The sequence below is a fragment of the Odocoileus virginianus genome, unplaced genomic scaffold (assembly GCF_023699985.2).
Source record: "Odocoileus virginianus isolate 20LAN1187 ecotype Illinois unplaced genomic scaffold, Ovbor_1.2 Unplaced_Contig_15, whole genome shotgun sequence".
NCBI lineage: Eukaryota > Metazoa > Chordata > Mammalia > Artiodactyla > Cervidae > Odocoileus > Odocoileus virginianus.
The window spans coordinates 151,359-164,022 of NW_027224332.1; the positions used below are offsets into that span (position 1 = coordinate 151,359).

The window sequence follows — 12,664 nt, forward strand, 5'->3', positions numbered from 1 at the left end:
GAGCGGCGGTACCACTGAGCACGAGGCGCTGGAAGCGGATCAAGTGCAAAGCAACGTGCTTGTCCTGCGTCTGGAATCCCAGCCCGGGCGGCTGATCACCAGCAGCTCCTCACTAATGGCCCTCCAGCAGCTCTGCGGTGGCGGACAACTCGGCCCGGCCCCAGAAGCATCACCTGGTGGACTTCCTAGCGGCAGTGGGCAGCCACTTCCGGGTGGCGTGAGTTTGGCAGAGTATTTATACCAGGTGGAACCCTGGAGCAAGCGTCCTAGATACATGCTGTGTCTGTCCTTAGTTACTTCAGTCGTGTCTGACTCTTTGCAACCCCATGGGTTGCAGCCCACCAGGCTCCTCTGTCCAGGGGATTATCCCGGCAAGAATACTAGAGTGGATTGCCATGCCCTCCTCCAGGAGATCTTCCCCACACAGGGACCGAACTGGCGTCTCCTGCATCTTCTTCACTGCAGGTGGATTCTTTACCACTGAGTCACTGGGCAAGCCCCTGCATGCTGTAAAGCAAACACCTACCAAAGGGTCCCCGAGGGCCGCGGATGGTAAGGGAAGGGGGAGTCAGTTTACATCACAGACAAGTAACAAATCCTCAGATTGTTTTCGTTGTTGGACACCATATTCTTAAGAATGAACTTCCGTTACTCAAAATAGGAAAAAGGGATTTCTACATTATAAAGTGGCTTCAGCCATTAAGAAAAATCCTTTCAGTGGTTCAAACAAACGTATCCTTCATTCATTCTCAGACAGACGAACTTAGATTCTTCGATTATGTAAATCAAACCACAGAGAAGGAAGTATACTCCAGGCCTCACAGGTGAGTAATTTCATTATTTATATATTTGTTCTGTTTATGTAATAGTGGGATATTTTATTTCCTGATCCTTAAACGTTAAGGGCTACCACAGAGAAGTATGATTTCCAGGGATAATCTCTTTTAATAATTACTTTACATGAAAAACTAAATGCTATTTTTCCTGTTCTGTCCTTCTTTCTCTTTTTGAAGACAAAAACAATGAAAAAGAGGCAGTATAAGAAACTATGGGTACTTTTATATCAGGTGTATATCTCACTGGATTTTTTTGTTGTTTAGGAAGCTAATATAGTTCTCCTTAAAACAGGAGAAATGTTAAAGGAAGCCATAGTTGGCATTAGAAATTATGGTAGAAATATTAATAGTTTCTTTTCAAAGAAGAAAACAAAAATCAGTACTTGACTTTTCAGAAAGTTTCTTATTCAGTTTTCCAGTCCTTTTCTTGGGTTCCATAGAATTAAATGTATTCCTAACTTTGTTTTTTTTTTTTTTTTTTTTTTGCTTAGTAAAAAAGGTAGCAACGCTTTATAAATTTATAAACATTTAGTTCTAAGTTTCAAATTCTGTCCCCAGGCAGATTGCAATTTGAGATGAACTGAAAAGTAGCCAACAAGATAGAATAGAGGACAATTATATGCGTATATTGAAAGATAAAAAAGGATAAAAATTTTTAGGTCAGATTTAAAGTTGGAATCAAGACTTTAGTTAAATTAAGCTCTACATTCACTAGACAAGTTGATCCTCTGGAAATGTTTCTAAAATCTTAAAAATCAAGGTAAGCACCCCTTTTTCTCCTGAGGATCTAGTAAAACATAAACACAAAATGGTTTACAATCAGATTTGTTCTAGAAAATCTTACAGGCAGCAAAGCATGGCTTTAGAGTTCAAATTCTAGGTGTTTTTCTACCTGGGAATTACTTGGAGCAAGTCACTATCTTCGTATGCAGAAATGGAGATGTAATAGTACTTGAGTCAATTACAAAATTCTAACAGGAAAAAAGTCAAAACTTTCATATAGTATAAGCTGTATTGCTATATTCCAAAGCATATTTAAATGTTATATGGTTTATCCAGACTTTCCTCTGGGGTTAAAGTTAAAAAGAATTCACTTGTTAACAAACTTTAATGTTGCTTCATACCAGCCATTTTATTTACATAGTAAGAACATGCAGATATCTATTATAAATGCAGAGATCATCACTGTATTTCAGAACTCCACTCAGTTTGAGGGCCAACAAAAGAAGGTTTTTCTCTTTCCATAACTATCTTGCCTCTGTTTTTCTTTGTACAAGGTTTATAGTAGTAACACATGTGTTACCATAGTAAGTCACATTTTCAATTTGAAATTTATTCGGTATGCTAGAGAAAGGTGCATTACAAGGCTTTTCCCCCTTACAAATTCAGAAAGCTAGAATAGAATGGTAGTCATCTGAACTACCTGAACTAAGTCATTTGCTCTTTTTCAGTTGCTTAATCATGTCCGACTCTTTGTGACCGCATGGACTGCAGCACGCCAGGCTTCCCTGTCCTTCACTATCTCCTGGAGTTTGCTCAAACTCATGTCCATCGAGTTGGTGATGCCATTCAACCATCTCATCCTCTATGTCCCCTTCTCCTCCTGCTCTTAATCTTTCCCAGCATTAGGGTCTTTTCCAATGAGTTGGCTCTTTGCATCAGGTGGCCAAAGTATTGGAGCTTCAGCTTCAGCATCAGTCCTTCCAATAAGTAAGTCATGGATGGCTATAATTTCAAAATTTATGTTTGATGATGGCAGAGTAATTTCAAAGTGTGCTAACAAACATTTTGGAAGCAGGTATTCTATGAAGATGGTACTACTTACTGACAGATTCAAAGTTGTACCATATCAGACTGAATCTGGTTTTTTCTGTTTGAGATCAGTTGCTGAGCCTATTGTTTCTTAGTAAATGGGTATCTTTAGATAAACGTAGCAAACAATCATATTGTCTTGCCAGTAGTCCTTCATAAATGTCATAACTTTAAAATTTTTAATATCTACAATATACAATTTATCTTAAATTTATGATGTAAGTCATATCATGAACCACCTGGGGAATTTTAGTAAAATGTATATGTTCTAAACCTCAGTCCCAAGCCCATGAAAACCTTTAGGGATATGTGTATGTGTGTCCAGATGTTTTTCTTAAAATAATAAAGGTCCATCATTATTTTCACTTAAAAATACTGTGTAGCGAGTATACTATCAAGGGTGAAACAGACCACCAGCCCAGGTTGGATGCATGAGACAAGTGCTCAGGGCTGGTGCACTGGGAAGACCCAGAGGAATGAAGGATGGAGAGGGAGGCGGGAGGGGGGTTCAGGATGGGGAACACATGTAAATCCATGGCTGATTCATGTCAATGTATGGCAAAAACCACTACAATATTGTAAAGTAATTAGCCTCCAACTAATAAAAATAAATGAAAAGAAAATACTTCATAATAATGTATAATGGAATATAAAGTGCAAAAAAATGCAAGAATTTTCTGTATACCTGAAACTAATGCAGTATTGTAAATCAACAGTACTTTATTAAAATGTTATAAAAGACAAAATATGGTGGTGATTATTATATCATCTCTGATGTGCTAGGCTGTGGCCTGAGCAGTTGGTACTCAGATGATTACTCATTATCATATCAATACCCTGAGCTAGGTTTATTTACCTTGCTTTATAGAGAAAAAGATTAAGGCTCAAAGACTCTCCCATTTATTTCTGGTGTCTCACAGTTACTAGAAGACCCAAATATCTTTTTTTAAATTGAAGTATAGTTGTATTTTACAGTGTTGTTCCAATCTTTGCTGTACAGCAGAGTGGCTCAGTTTTACACATATATAATTTTTTAAATATTCTTTGACATTGTGGTTTATCCCAGGAGATTGGATGTGGTTCCTTGGACTACACAGTAGGACCTTGTTGTATATCCATTCTAAACATAATAGTTTGCATTTACCAATCCCAAACTCCCAGTCCGTCCTTCCCCTACCCCCTCCCTCTCCCTTGGCAACAAGTCTCCTCTCTACGTCTGTGAGTCTTGCTTCTGTTTTGAAGATAGGTTCATTTGTGCCATATTTTAGATTCCACATATAAGTGAAATCATATGGTATTTGTCTTTCTCTTTCTGACTTATTTCACTTAGTATAGTCTCTAGACCCATCCATGTTGCTGTAGCAAATGGCCTCAATTTCTTCCTTTTTATGGCTGAGTAGTGTTCCATTGTATATATGTACCATATCTTCTTTATCCATTCTTCTGTCAATGGACATTTAGGTTGCTTCCATGTTTTGGCTGTTGTGAATAGTGCTGCTATGAACATAGGGGTGCATGTATCTTTTTGAATTATAGTTTTTCTGGGTATATGTCCAGGAGTGATTTGCTGGATCATATGATAATTCTACTTTTAGTTTTCTGAGAACCCTCCATACTGTTTTCCATAGTGGCTGCACCAATTTACATTCCTACCAACAGTGTAGGAGGGTTCTCTTTTCCACATCCTCTCCAACATTTGTTATTTGTAGACTTGTTATTACTTAGGCCATTTGGACCAGTGTGAGGTGATATCTCACTGTAGCCTTGATTTGCATTTCTCTAATAGTGATGTTGAGCATCTTTTCATGTGCCTATGGCCATCTGTATGTCTTCTTTGGAGAAATTTTTACTTAAGAGAAAACCCAGATTTCAACACTGCTTAGTCGACCTCTAGTGCCTAAGACATTTATCAGTAACCCCTATGCCAACCTCAGAACCAGTATACAACTGACTGCCTCCAGATCACTTATAAAGCTCATCCCACACGTGGAGATGATCTTTGGCCTTGACCTGAAGGAAGTGGATCCCTACCGGCACATCTACATCCTTGTCGACAAAATGGAAGCAAGCTGCGATGCAAGGCTGAGAGATCGGATCGAGATTCCCAAGACAGGCCTGCTGATGGCTGTTCTGGGTGTTATCTTCATGCAGGGCAATTGTGCTAGTGAGGAGCGAATCTGGGAAGTCCTGAATGTGATGGGGTTATATAAGGGGAGGAAGCACTTCATTTTTGGGGATCCTAAGAAGGTCATTACCAAAGATTTAGTGCAGGAGAAGTACCTAGAGTACCGCCAGGTGTTCAATAGTGATCCTCCATGCTATGAGTTCCTGTGGGGCTCTAGAGCCCATGCTGAAACCACCAAGATGAAAGTGCTAGAGTTTATGGCTAAGATCCATAATATGGTCCCCACTGCCTTCCCATCCTTGTATGAGGAGGCTTTGAGAGATGAAGAAGAGAGAGCCCAAGCTAGAGCTTCAGCCAAGGCTCGTATTGCTGCCTGGGCCAAGGCCCGCTCCAGTGCCTTAGCCAGCAGTTTCTCCCACTCCAAAAGAGTTTGAGGCAGATTCCTTACTTTGTTGTTAAAAATAAGTTCACGTTCTAAGTAGTAGAAGGTTGGGGTGGGGCTGCAGACAATACTGTCTGTAACATATTTGTGTTTTTGTGTTCTATGCTATATCTTGGAAAATTTTAAAAATATTGTTCCTTTTAATAGAAGATTTAAGTAGCTTTGTAATCCACACTTCTGAGTTATATTGCTCAAACACTGATGCTATGGGTGAGATCTAAGAGTAAGAGTTTTATTGTTTGTGTAACTGGAAAAGTTCCACCTTACCTAGTAATTTGGAATAAGATAACATGGCGATGGATGAGGCATTACTTTGGAAATGTGAAAAACTCAGCATTGTAATAGTTGTGGTCAAGAAATGCATAAATAAAAGATAAAAATTCTTGGTTTCAAAAAAAAAAAATAAAATAAAGCTCATCCCATGGGAATTCTGACTCAACAGTAATAAATACTAGAAATCTACATGTTTAAAAACCACCCTCAGTGATTCAAATGCCCAGCCCAGTTTGAGATCCGCTGCTATTACTGACAGGAAGCAAGCAAGCATCACAGAGTCGGTGCCAGGACACGCAGCAGCTCATGGAAGAACAATTACTTTCATCTAGCATCATGTCTTGCAGACAGCAGCTTTGTGCAGAATCCAAAAGGATTTTGCTACCACCCAGCTGGCTCTGAATAATGACTTTTTTCTTTCATTCACTCATACTTGTCCTGATCCCAAGCTATTTCCTTAATATCAGGCATAGTTCACTTCTTCACAGACATTAAATTTTCATGGTTGTTCTGAACAAAACATGCAGTTTATATAATAGATGACTTCTTGAATGACATCTCTAATCACAAAACACTTCCCTTATCAATTACCTTCAGCCAAAAATCATAGCAAATGTGGTGAAACAAAGAAGAGAAGCAATACTCCAATCTTTTGCCACATTATCATTTTGATTCAGTTATACAGAGACCTAAATGTTTCTCTATTCAAGAAATGCTTTCCACTCTTCTTGTCAATGACAGACAAAAAGTAATATTCCACGGGAGTATTTGCTTTAAAATGATATATTTTAGTAATTTTAAGATATTGTAATGTATTTTAATATATATTTTTTAAAGTAGATGTTCACTTACCCTTTGCAAGCCACTGGAGGAACATAAAACCTACTTACATTGCTTAAGGATTTGCCAATGTCCTTAACATCTAACTGTAGGATGTTTCCAAGAATCGGGAGAGGAGTGGGGCCCGGCGGGAGCTTCCCTTTCCCAGAGCTCTGTTTCCAGAGTGAGAGGAGAAGCAGAGAGCAGAGGCAGAGCACCAGGGCCACAGCCAGATCCATTGACGCCGTCTCTTCTCACTCAGATGGCTGTGAGCCTGAAATCTAAAGCTTTTATAACAGTCCCTGCCGATTCAACCTGTGCCTCTAACTCAGAAAGTGAACAGTCAGCTAGGTCTACTTTAATCTCTCTTTTGAAGGGACTTTAGCCCTGCGATAAAGATTAAAATATGGTTCTGTTTGTTTGCTCTTGCCGTTTTTTTAATGACCCATCTGAACTTTCCAGTTTAACAAGTCAGGGGTGGAACAACCTGGTGAGTTTTCTTTAAACACACCAGGGGGTTGACAACTAGTGAACTAATAAATGATTTAATCAAAAAGTTGCTCAACATTCTGGATTCTCTGATTAGTAACCAGTTGAGAATTTATGACTTTGAGGGCAAACCTTGTATATTACAAGATGCTTATCCTTTAATGCTTTATCAAATACTAATATACTTTGTCCTTGAAAATGAAAGCCTTTTGAAATATTTTACTGTACCATACTAACATTATACCTTCTTAAACAAAAACCAGGTAATATAACTCATACATCTTGAAGGTCTAAACATGTATCAAGTTTTTAGCTAAAAGTAAATTTACACATTTTACCATTAAATTCTCCTCCTCCTCCCCTCAAAAATATCACTAAAAGAAAAAATTTTAATTTTTCTTTTTCAAATGGGGAAAGGGAAATTATTCATAGAGAACAGGAGATGTGTCCAGAGTCCCACAGCTAATAAATGACAAAGCTGTTATTTGAACCAGTTTTAATCTTTATTTTCTTGGGCTCCAAAATCACTGCAGATGGTGACTGAGCCATGAAATTAAAAGACACTTACTCCTTGGAAGAAAAGCTATGACCAACCTAGGCAGCATATTAAAAAGCAGAGACATCACTTTGCCAACAAAGGTCCATCTAGTCAAAGCTATGGTTTTTCCCATAGTCATGTATGGATGTGAGAGTTGGACTATAAAGAAAGCTGAGTGCTGAAGAATGGATGCTTTTGAACTGTGGTGTTGGAGAAGACTCTTGAGAGTCTCTTGGACTGCAAGGAGATCCAACCAGTCCATCCTAAAGGAAATCAGTCCTGAATATTCATTGGAAGGACTGATATGCTAAAGCTGAAACTCCAATACTTTGGCCACCTGATGTGAAAGAAATGCCTCCTTGGAAAAGACCCTGATGTTGGGAAAGATTGAGGGCAGGAGGAGAAGGGGATGACAGAGGATGAGATAGTTGGATGGCATCACCGACTCAATGGACATGAGTTTGAGTAAGCTCCAGGAGTTGGTGATGGACAGGGAAGCCTGGTGTGCTGCAGTCCATGGGGTCACAAAGAGTCAGACACGACTGAGTGACTGAACTGAACTGAACTGGTATTTGAACTAATAGTCCTCTAATGCCCATTGTGGTACACCATGATTTACACCACAGCTGCCTCAAGAACAGCTTTAAGAAAATGAAAAACCAAAGCCCCCTAAACATTAGTTTCTCAGAACGCATACCCCAGTGGGTGTTCACAGAATAACAAGCTCACACTAAATAGATGCTCCTTATTTGATGCAAAGATCAAAGGATCATGGTGTCTCAAGAGAAGACATAAAAGATAGGAATTTGCCCTTCTCCATCACTACCAAGGTGAAACTTGCTCAGGTACTAAGGAAAGGCAGTCTCAGAAAATCGAGGGGTCAAGCCTTGAGAAAACTTGACTTCCCCCACCTCTCAGTCACCTCCAGGTACAGGGGCTTCGGTTGCGTTCTTTGTTCTGTCATTGTCAGACATGATGGAATAAAGTACACACCGCAAGAAAGGGAGATTTTAGATAGAACAAAAGGTGTGGATTCAGTGGAAGATGGAAGACAAAGACTTCATTGAACAACTCATAGCCCAGAACCATCTCAACACGCACAACTGAACAGGAAATAACATTTAGTGGTCATGAAGTTCTATATGTGACTGGAATCTTGTGCATTACTACATCACTAACAGTAATGATTGTACAAAGACATTCATAAGATCATCATATTTGTTTCTTTATTGAAGTATAATTGATGCACAATTTAGTAATGTGCAGCTTTTCAAGTTTATACTTCATTTATAGTTATAAAAATTGGTTATATCCCCTGGGTTGTACAACACGTCCTTGTAGCTTATTTGATACATAGTAGTTTGTGCCTCTTAACCCCACGCCCTCATATTACCGCTTCCTCCCTTCCCTCTCCTCACAGGTAACCACTAGTCTGTTCTATCTGTGAGTCTGTTTCTTTTGTTATGTCCACTTGTATAGAAGCATGTACTTTCCAATAGGATTTTAAGCTGTTTTTGAGGGAAGCTTCAGCAAGAGTCCATAGTTCATTGGACATCCTCAGAGAAAAGGAAAATAGTCACTCTGTAAGCAGCTCTTATATTTTTGTATAAAGTTTTCTGGTTTTCAGAGCTCTAAAACCCATTCTGCTAAACTTCTTTACTGCTGTGCTTTCTTTGTATTTCCTTTCCAGTTTCTAACTTTTTTAAGCTATATTATTGTTTGTTTCCTTGTGACATTCTTGTACTAAGTGTTAAGTAATAAATGGTATGGATTTTCTTTTTTTGTTTATTCTGTTTGGTTTTTATTTTGGTTATGCTGGGTCTTTGTTGTGGCAGGTGGGCTTCTCTACTTGTGGTGCTCAGGTCTCCTGCATTGCAGGCAGATTCTTTACCATCTGAGCCCTTTAGTTAATTGGCTGTGCTGTGTCTTCATTGTGGCAGGCGGGCTTCTCTACTTGTGGTGCCGGCTTAGTTTCCCAGCAGCCTGTGGGATCTTAGTTCCCCAACCACAAGTGGAACCTGCGCCCCCTGCATTGGAAGGCAAATTCTTAACCACCAGTGGAACCCTTGAATTTTCTTCACTGAATAATCTCTATTCTACATATCGTTAGTGTATCCGTTGTTAGTATTTTTGAAGTAGTGTGCAATGTTGTTTAAAGATTCTAAAAGATTATTTAGGAGAGTTCACGAAATTTCCAAGCAGTTGTTTTCTTTGCTTTACACTTTGTTTTTAATTATCCTAAAATGGAATTATAGGAAATGATCTTCATTATGCTGTTTAACTTTTTTCAAGTTGAGGATCTTTTATAGTCCAACATGGTGAATTTTTATTAATGTTATATGTACTCAGTCATGTCTGACTCTTTGCAGCCCCATGGACTGTACCCATGGGGTACCAGACTCCTCCACCCATGGGATTCTCCAGACAAGAATACTGGAGTGTGGTGCCATTTCTTACTCCAGAGAATCTTCCCGAACCTTGATCAAACCCTTGCATCTTCTGCTTTGGCAGGTGGATACTTTACCACTAACACCACCTCAGATGCCCCTGTGTTACATGGTCATCTGTTATTAGCATTTGTTCGAGATTTTTTATTACATCACTCTCCATTCTATGTCGACCAGTTTTAACTGCCTGAGGAGTCAGCAGAACGTGATATGTGAATCTCCAGAGTTGGCCCAGGATGGCTTTCTCCTCCCTCCATTCATCCAAATGCTTATTCATGTATCTCTCACAAACATGCCTGGAGCTCTGGGCTCTTCGTCCTGGTCAGGCCCTGCCCTGGGCACTGAACACAGGGGCAAGTGAACACAGTTGTTAAAAGAAGGGTGTGACCCCACACTGGCAATGGAAGGAGGATCTTCCCAGGCTGAGAGTACAGCAGGCCCAGGGGGTTGGATGGACCTGCTGGGGCTGCAGAGGGAACAGTTTAAGTCAAGGAAAGGAAACGCCGAGGTGGGGTGGAAGGCGTGTGCATTTTTTTATTGCTGTGATGCTGCTCATCAGCCCTCTGCATGGTCTGAGCCAGTTACCTGTCGCAGGAGTGACACTGGACAGAAACCAGCTCAGCTATCCCCACAGTGTGGAGTGGTCCAGCAGGCCATGGGAGCTGCTGTAGGGGCCTCTGCTTCAGAAGCCACTATGGAGGAACCACATCCTGGCAGGGGGGTGTAATTGTAGCGATTGTGACAAATGCTAAAGGGTTTTCTGGCAGAACCCACCAACAGTGAGACACACAGTCTTGTTGTCCATGGATGTCACTGGGAGATGGTGGAGTGCACTGTGACAGTTCAATCACAGCTCACTTCATTTTAGGCAGAATTTTCCAGGCAGTCAAAGAATGGCTTTCTCTACGGAGAGACAAGGAATCTGCCAGTAGCCCTTCATGAGCAGTTGTAGCAAAGTATTTGATGTTTCCTTCTGTGAGGGAAGAGGATGCAAATGCAGAAGTACCTTGTGAGCTGGATACCTTTAACTCTGCGATGAGGAACGTCATATGCATTGTAGTAAAACACAGGGAGAGGGGGGAAATCCTCAATATTCAGACCGAGAACAGCTGATTCTGTTCCTGCAGCCACAAAGGATCCAGCCTCTGGGAGATGGAACCAATAACATCATACAAAGTGGAAGAGGCTAAACCACAATTAAAATTACTGTTGGCGACTGGGTCAGGGTCACCACTGTGAGTTCTTGGGCCTGAGTGTAGAGTCCAGGAGTGTCCCTGCAGGATGCTGACTCAGGATCAAAGTCCTGACCACTTCCTGGAGGAAGTGGACATAGGTGATAACCTGGAGTCAGAGAATGAAGAGGATGTTGCCCACCTGGAAGGGTCCAGGTTGACACAGCAGGATGCTCCAAAGTCACATGTATATTCAAACATTCAAAATAGCAGGAATAATTCATCCTACACCCACATGGCCGAAAAAGAGATGAAAATGCCCACCTGACAGATCATCACGAAGCTGTTCAGACTGAAATATCCTTAATCAAATGGGCTGATCAACATCCTAAGGAGGGAGGAAATGAAGTGACTGAGCCTTGTCAACAGAAACAAGAAAAGCATCTCAGAATGGCCTGTTGCAGAAGATGGTCCTTAGAGGCAACAAGTGGGAAGTTCTGAAGGAGATTACCTGATAAAGGGTGACAATGATGAGCTAAGGGCCTACAGAAGGGCTTCCCTGGTGGCTCAGTGGTAAAGAATCCACATGCCAATGCAGGAGACACTAGTTTGATCCCTGATCCAGGAAGATGCCACGTGCTGTGGAGCAACTAAGCCTGTGTGCCGCAATTGAGCCTGTTCTCTAGAGCCCAGGAGCAACGACTGCTGAGGCCAAATGCCCTGGAGCCTGTGCTCCACAACGGGAAGCCTGAGCGCTGCCACTAGAGAGTGGCCTCTGCTCACCACAACGAAAGAAAAGCCCATGCAGCAACAAAGACCCAGCACAGACAAAAGTAAATAAATAATTTTTTTTAAAGACCTACAGAAAACGAAGGTCTCAAAAAGGAAAAAAAGCTGGCAGGATCCATTTCTTCTTCACACAGAAGTCTGTCTGTGGAACCAACACCTCATGAGAGTTTGAGAGGGAACTAAATGAAACGTCATCATCTACAGAGAAGAGATTAAAGATCTGAGACAAGGAAAAGCCCTGTGATTAAACTGGAACTTCTAGAAGTGGTTCCTCAGGCGTCTGTTGAGCCCTAAGGAGATTTGGAAAGGACCATTTTCTCCCCAACTGGCGTGCAGGGTGCTGCCTCCTTCTCCTCAGACCCCTGCCTCGCCCTGTGCCAGGCTGACCCCACCCTGTACCAGGCTGACCTCGCCCTGTGCCAGGCTGACCCCGCCCTGTACCAGGCTGACCTCACCTTGTGCCAGGCTGACCCCGCCCTGTGCCAGGCTGACCTCGCCCTGTGCCAGGCTGACCCCACCCTGCAGCTCCAATCCCCAACCCATGTTTCCTGTAGCAAGAGGATGTTTATGACCAGTCCAGGAAGCCTGCATATACCCCTGTGAATCAGACCCTGTCAAGGGGGCTTTGTCCACCTTTTTGTCCATCACGTCCTGGCGTTTTTCCCTGGACAACTCCATTCTAAAATTTGAAGTGTATTACCTGTGGCTTCCACCATGACACTTGTAAAAATTCTAATGTACCAGTAAGATTTCTATGTTGCTGAGTTTCCTATCTTCCTCAAACTATTGTGGAACTATGTGTGTATTTATTTTTAAAATATATAACTCATTTGTGGCAAGTGGTTTTGCTTCCTTTCATCTTGATATTAATATTTCTGGATTGATTCAATATATTACATTGCATTATTCATTACATCATACA

The 12,664-nt window shown here is 41.1% G+C and overlaps 2 protein-coding genes across 3 annotated transcripts in view; one reads left to right on the forward strand and one right to left on the reverse strand.

Annotated features, from left to right (window-relative positions):
* LOC110150093 (cytochrome P450 2C18-like) overlaps positions 1-6,683 on the reverse strand; it is a 46,856-nt gene extending 40,173 nt beyond the window's left edge. Inside the window, exon 1 of one of the 2 annotated variants that reach the window (XM_070464103.1) lies at positions 6,379-6,683. In XM_070464103.1, the coding sequence (XP_070320204.1) occupies positions 6,379-6,546 (168 nt within the window). In that variant the 5' untranslated portion in view covers positions 6,547-6,683. The remainder of the gene's footprint in view (positions 1-6,378) is intronic. The other variant, XM_020912866.2, reaches the window with a different exon arrangement.
* Positions 116-5,595, forward strand: LOC139033994 (melanoma-associated antigen B10-like). The gene is made up of 3 exons (XM_070464089.1): positions 116-217; positions 754-824; positions 4,532-5,595. Exons 1-3 carry the CDS (start codon positions 116-118, stop codon positions 5,205-5,207), a joined length of 849 nt encoding a protein of 282 aa, XP_070320190.1. The 3' UTR covers positions 5,208-5,595.
* Positions 6,684-12,664: the final 5,981 nt, after the last annotated feature.

Coding starts and splice junctions, on each gene's coding strand:
- LOC139033994 (XM_070464089.1), top strand. CDS start 116: ATGGCCCTCCAGCAGCTCTGCGGTGGCGGACAACTCGGCCCGGCCCCA. Junction 218..753: donor GGCAGCCACTTCCGGGTGGC/GTGAGTTTGGCA, acceptor ATTCATTCTCAG/ACAGACGAACTTAGATTCTT. Junction 825..4,531: donor GTATACTCCAGGCCTCACAG/GTGAGTAATTTC, acceptor AACACTGCTTAG/TCGACCTCTAGTGCCTAAGA.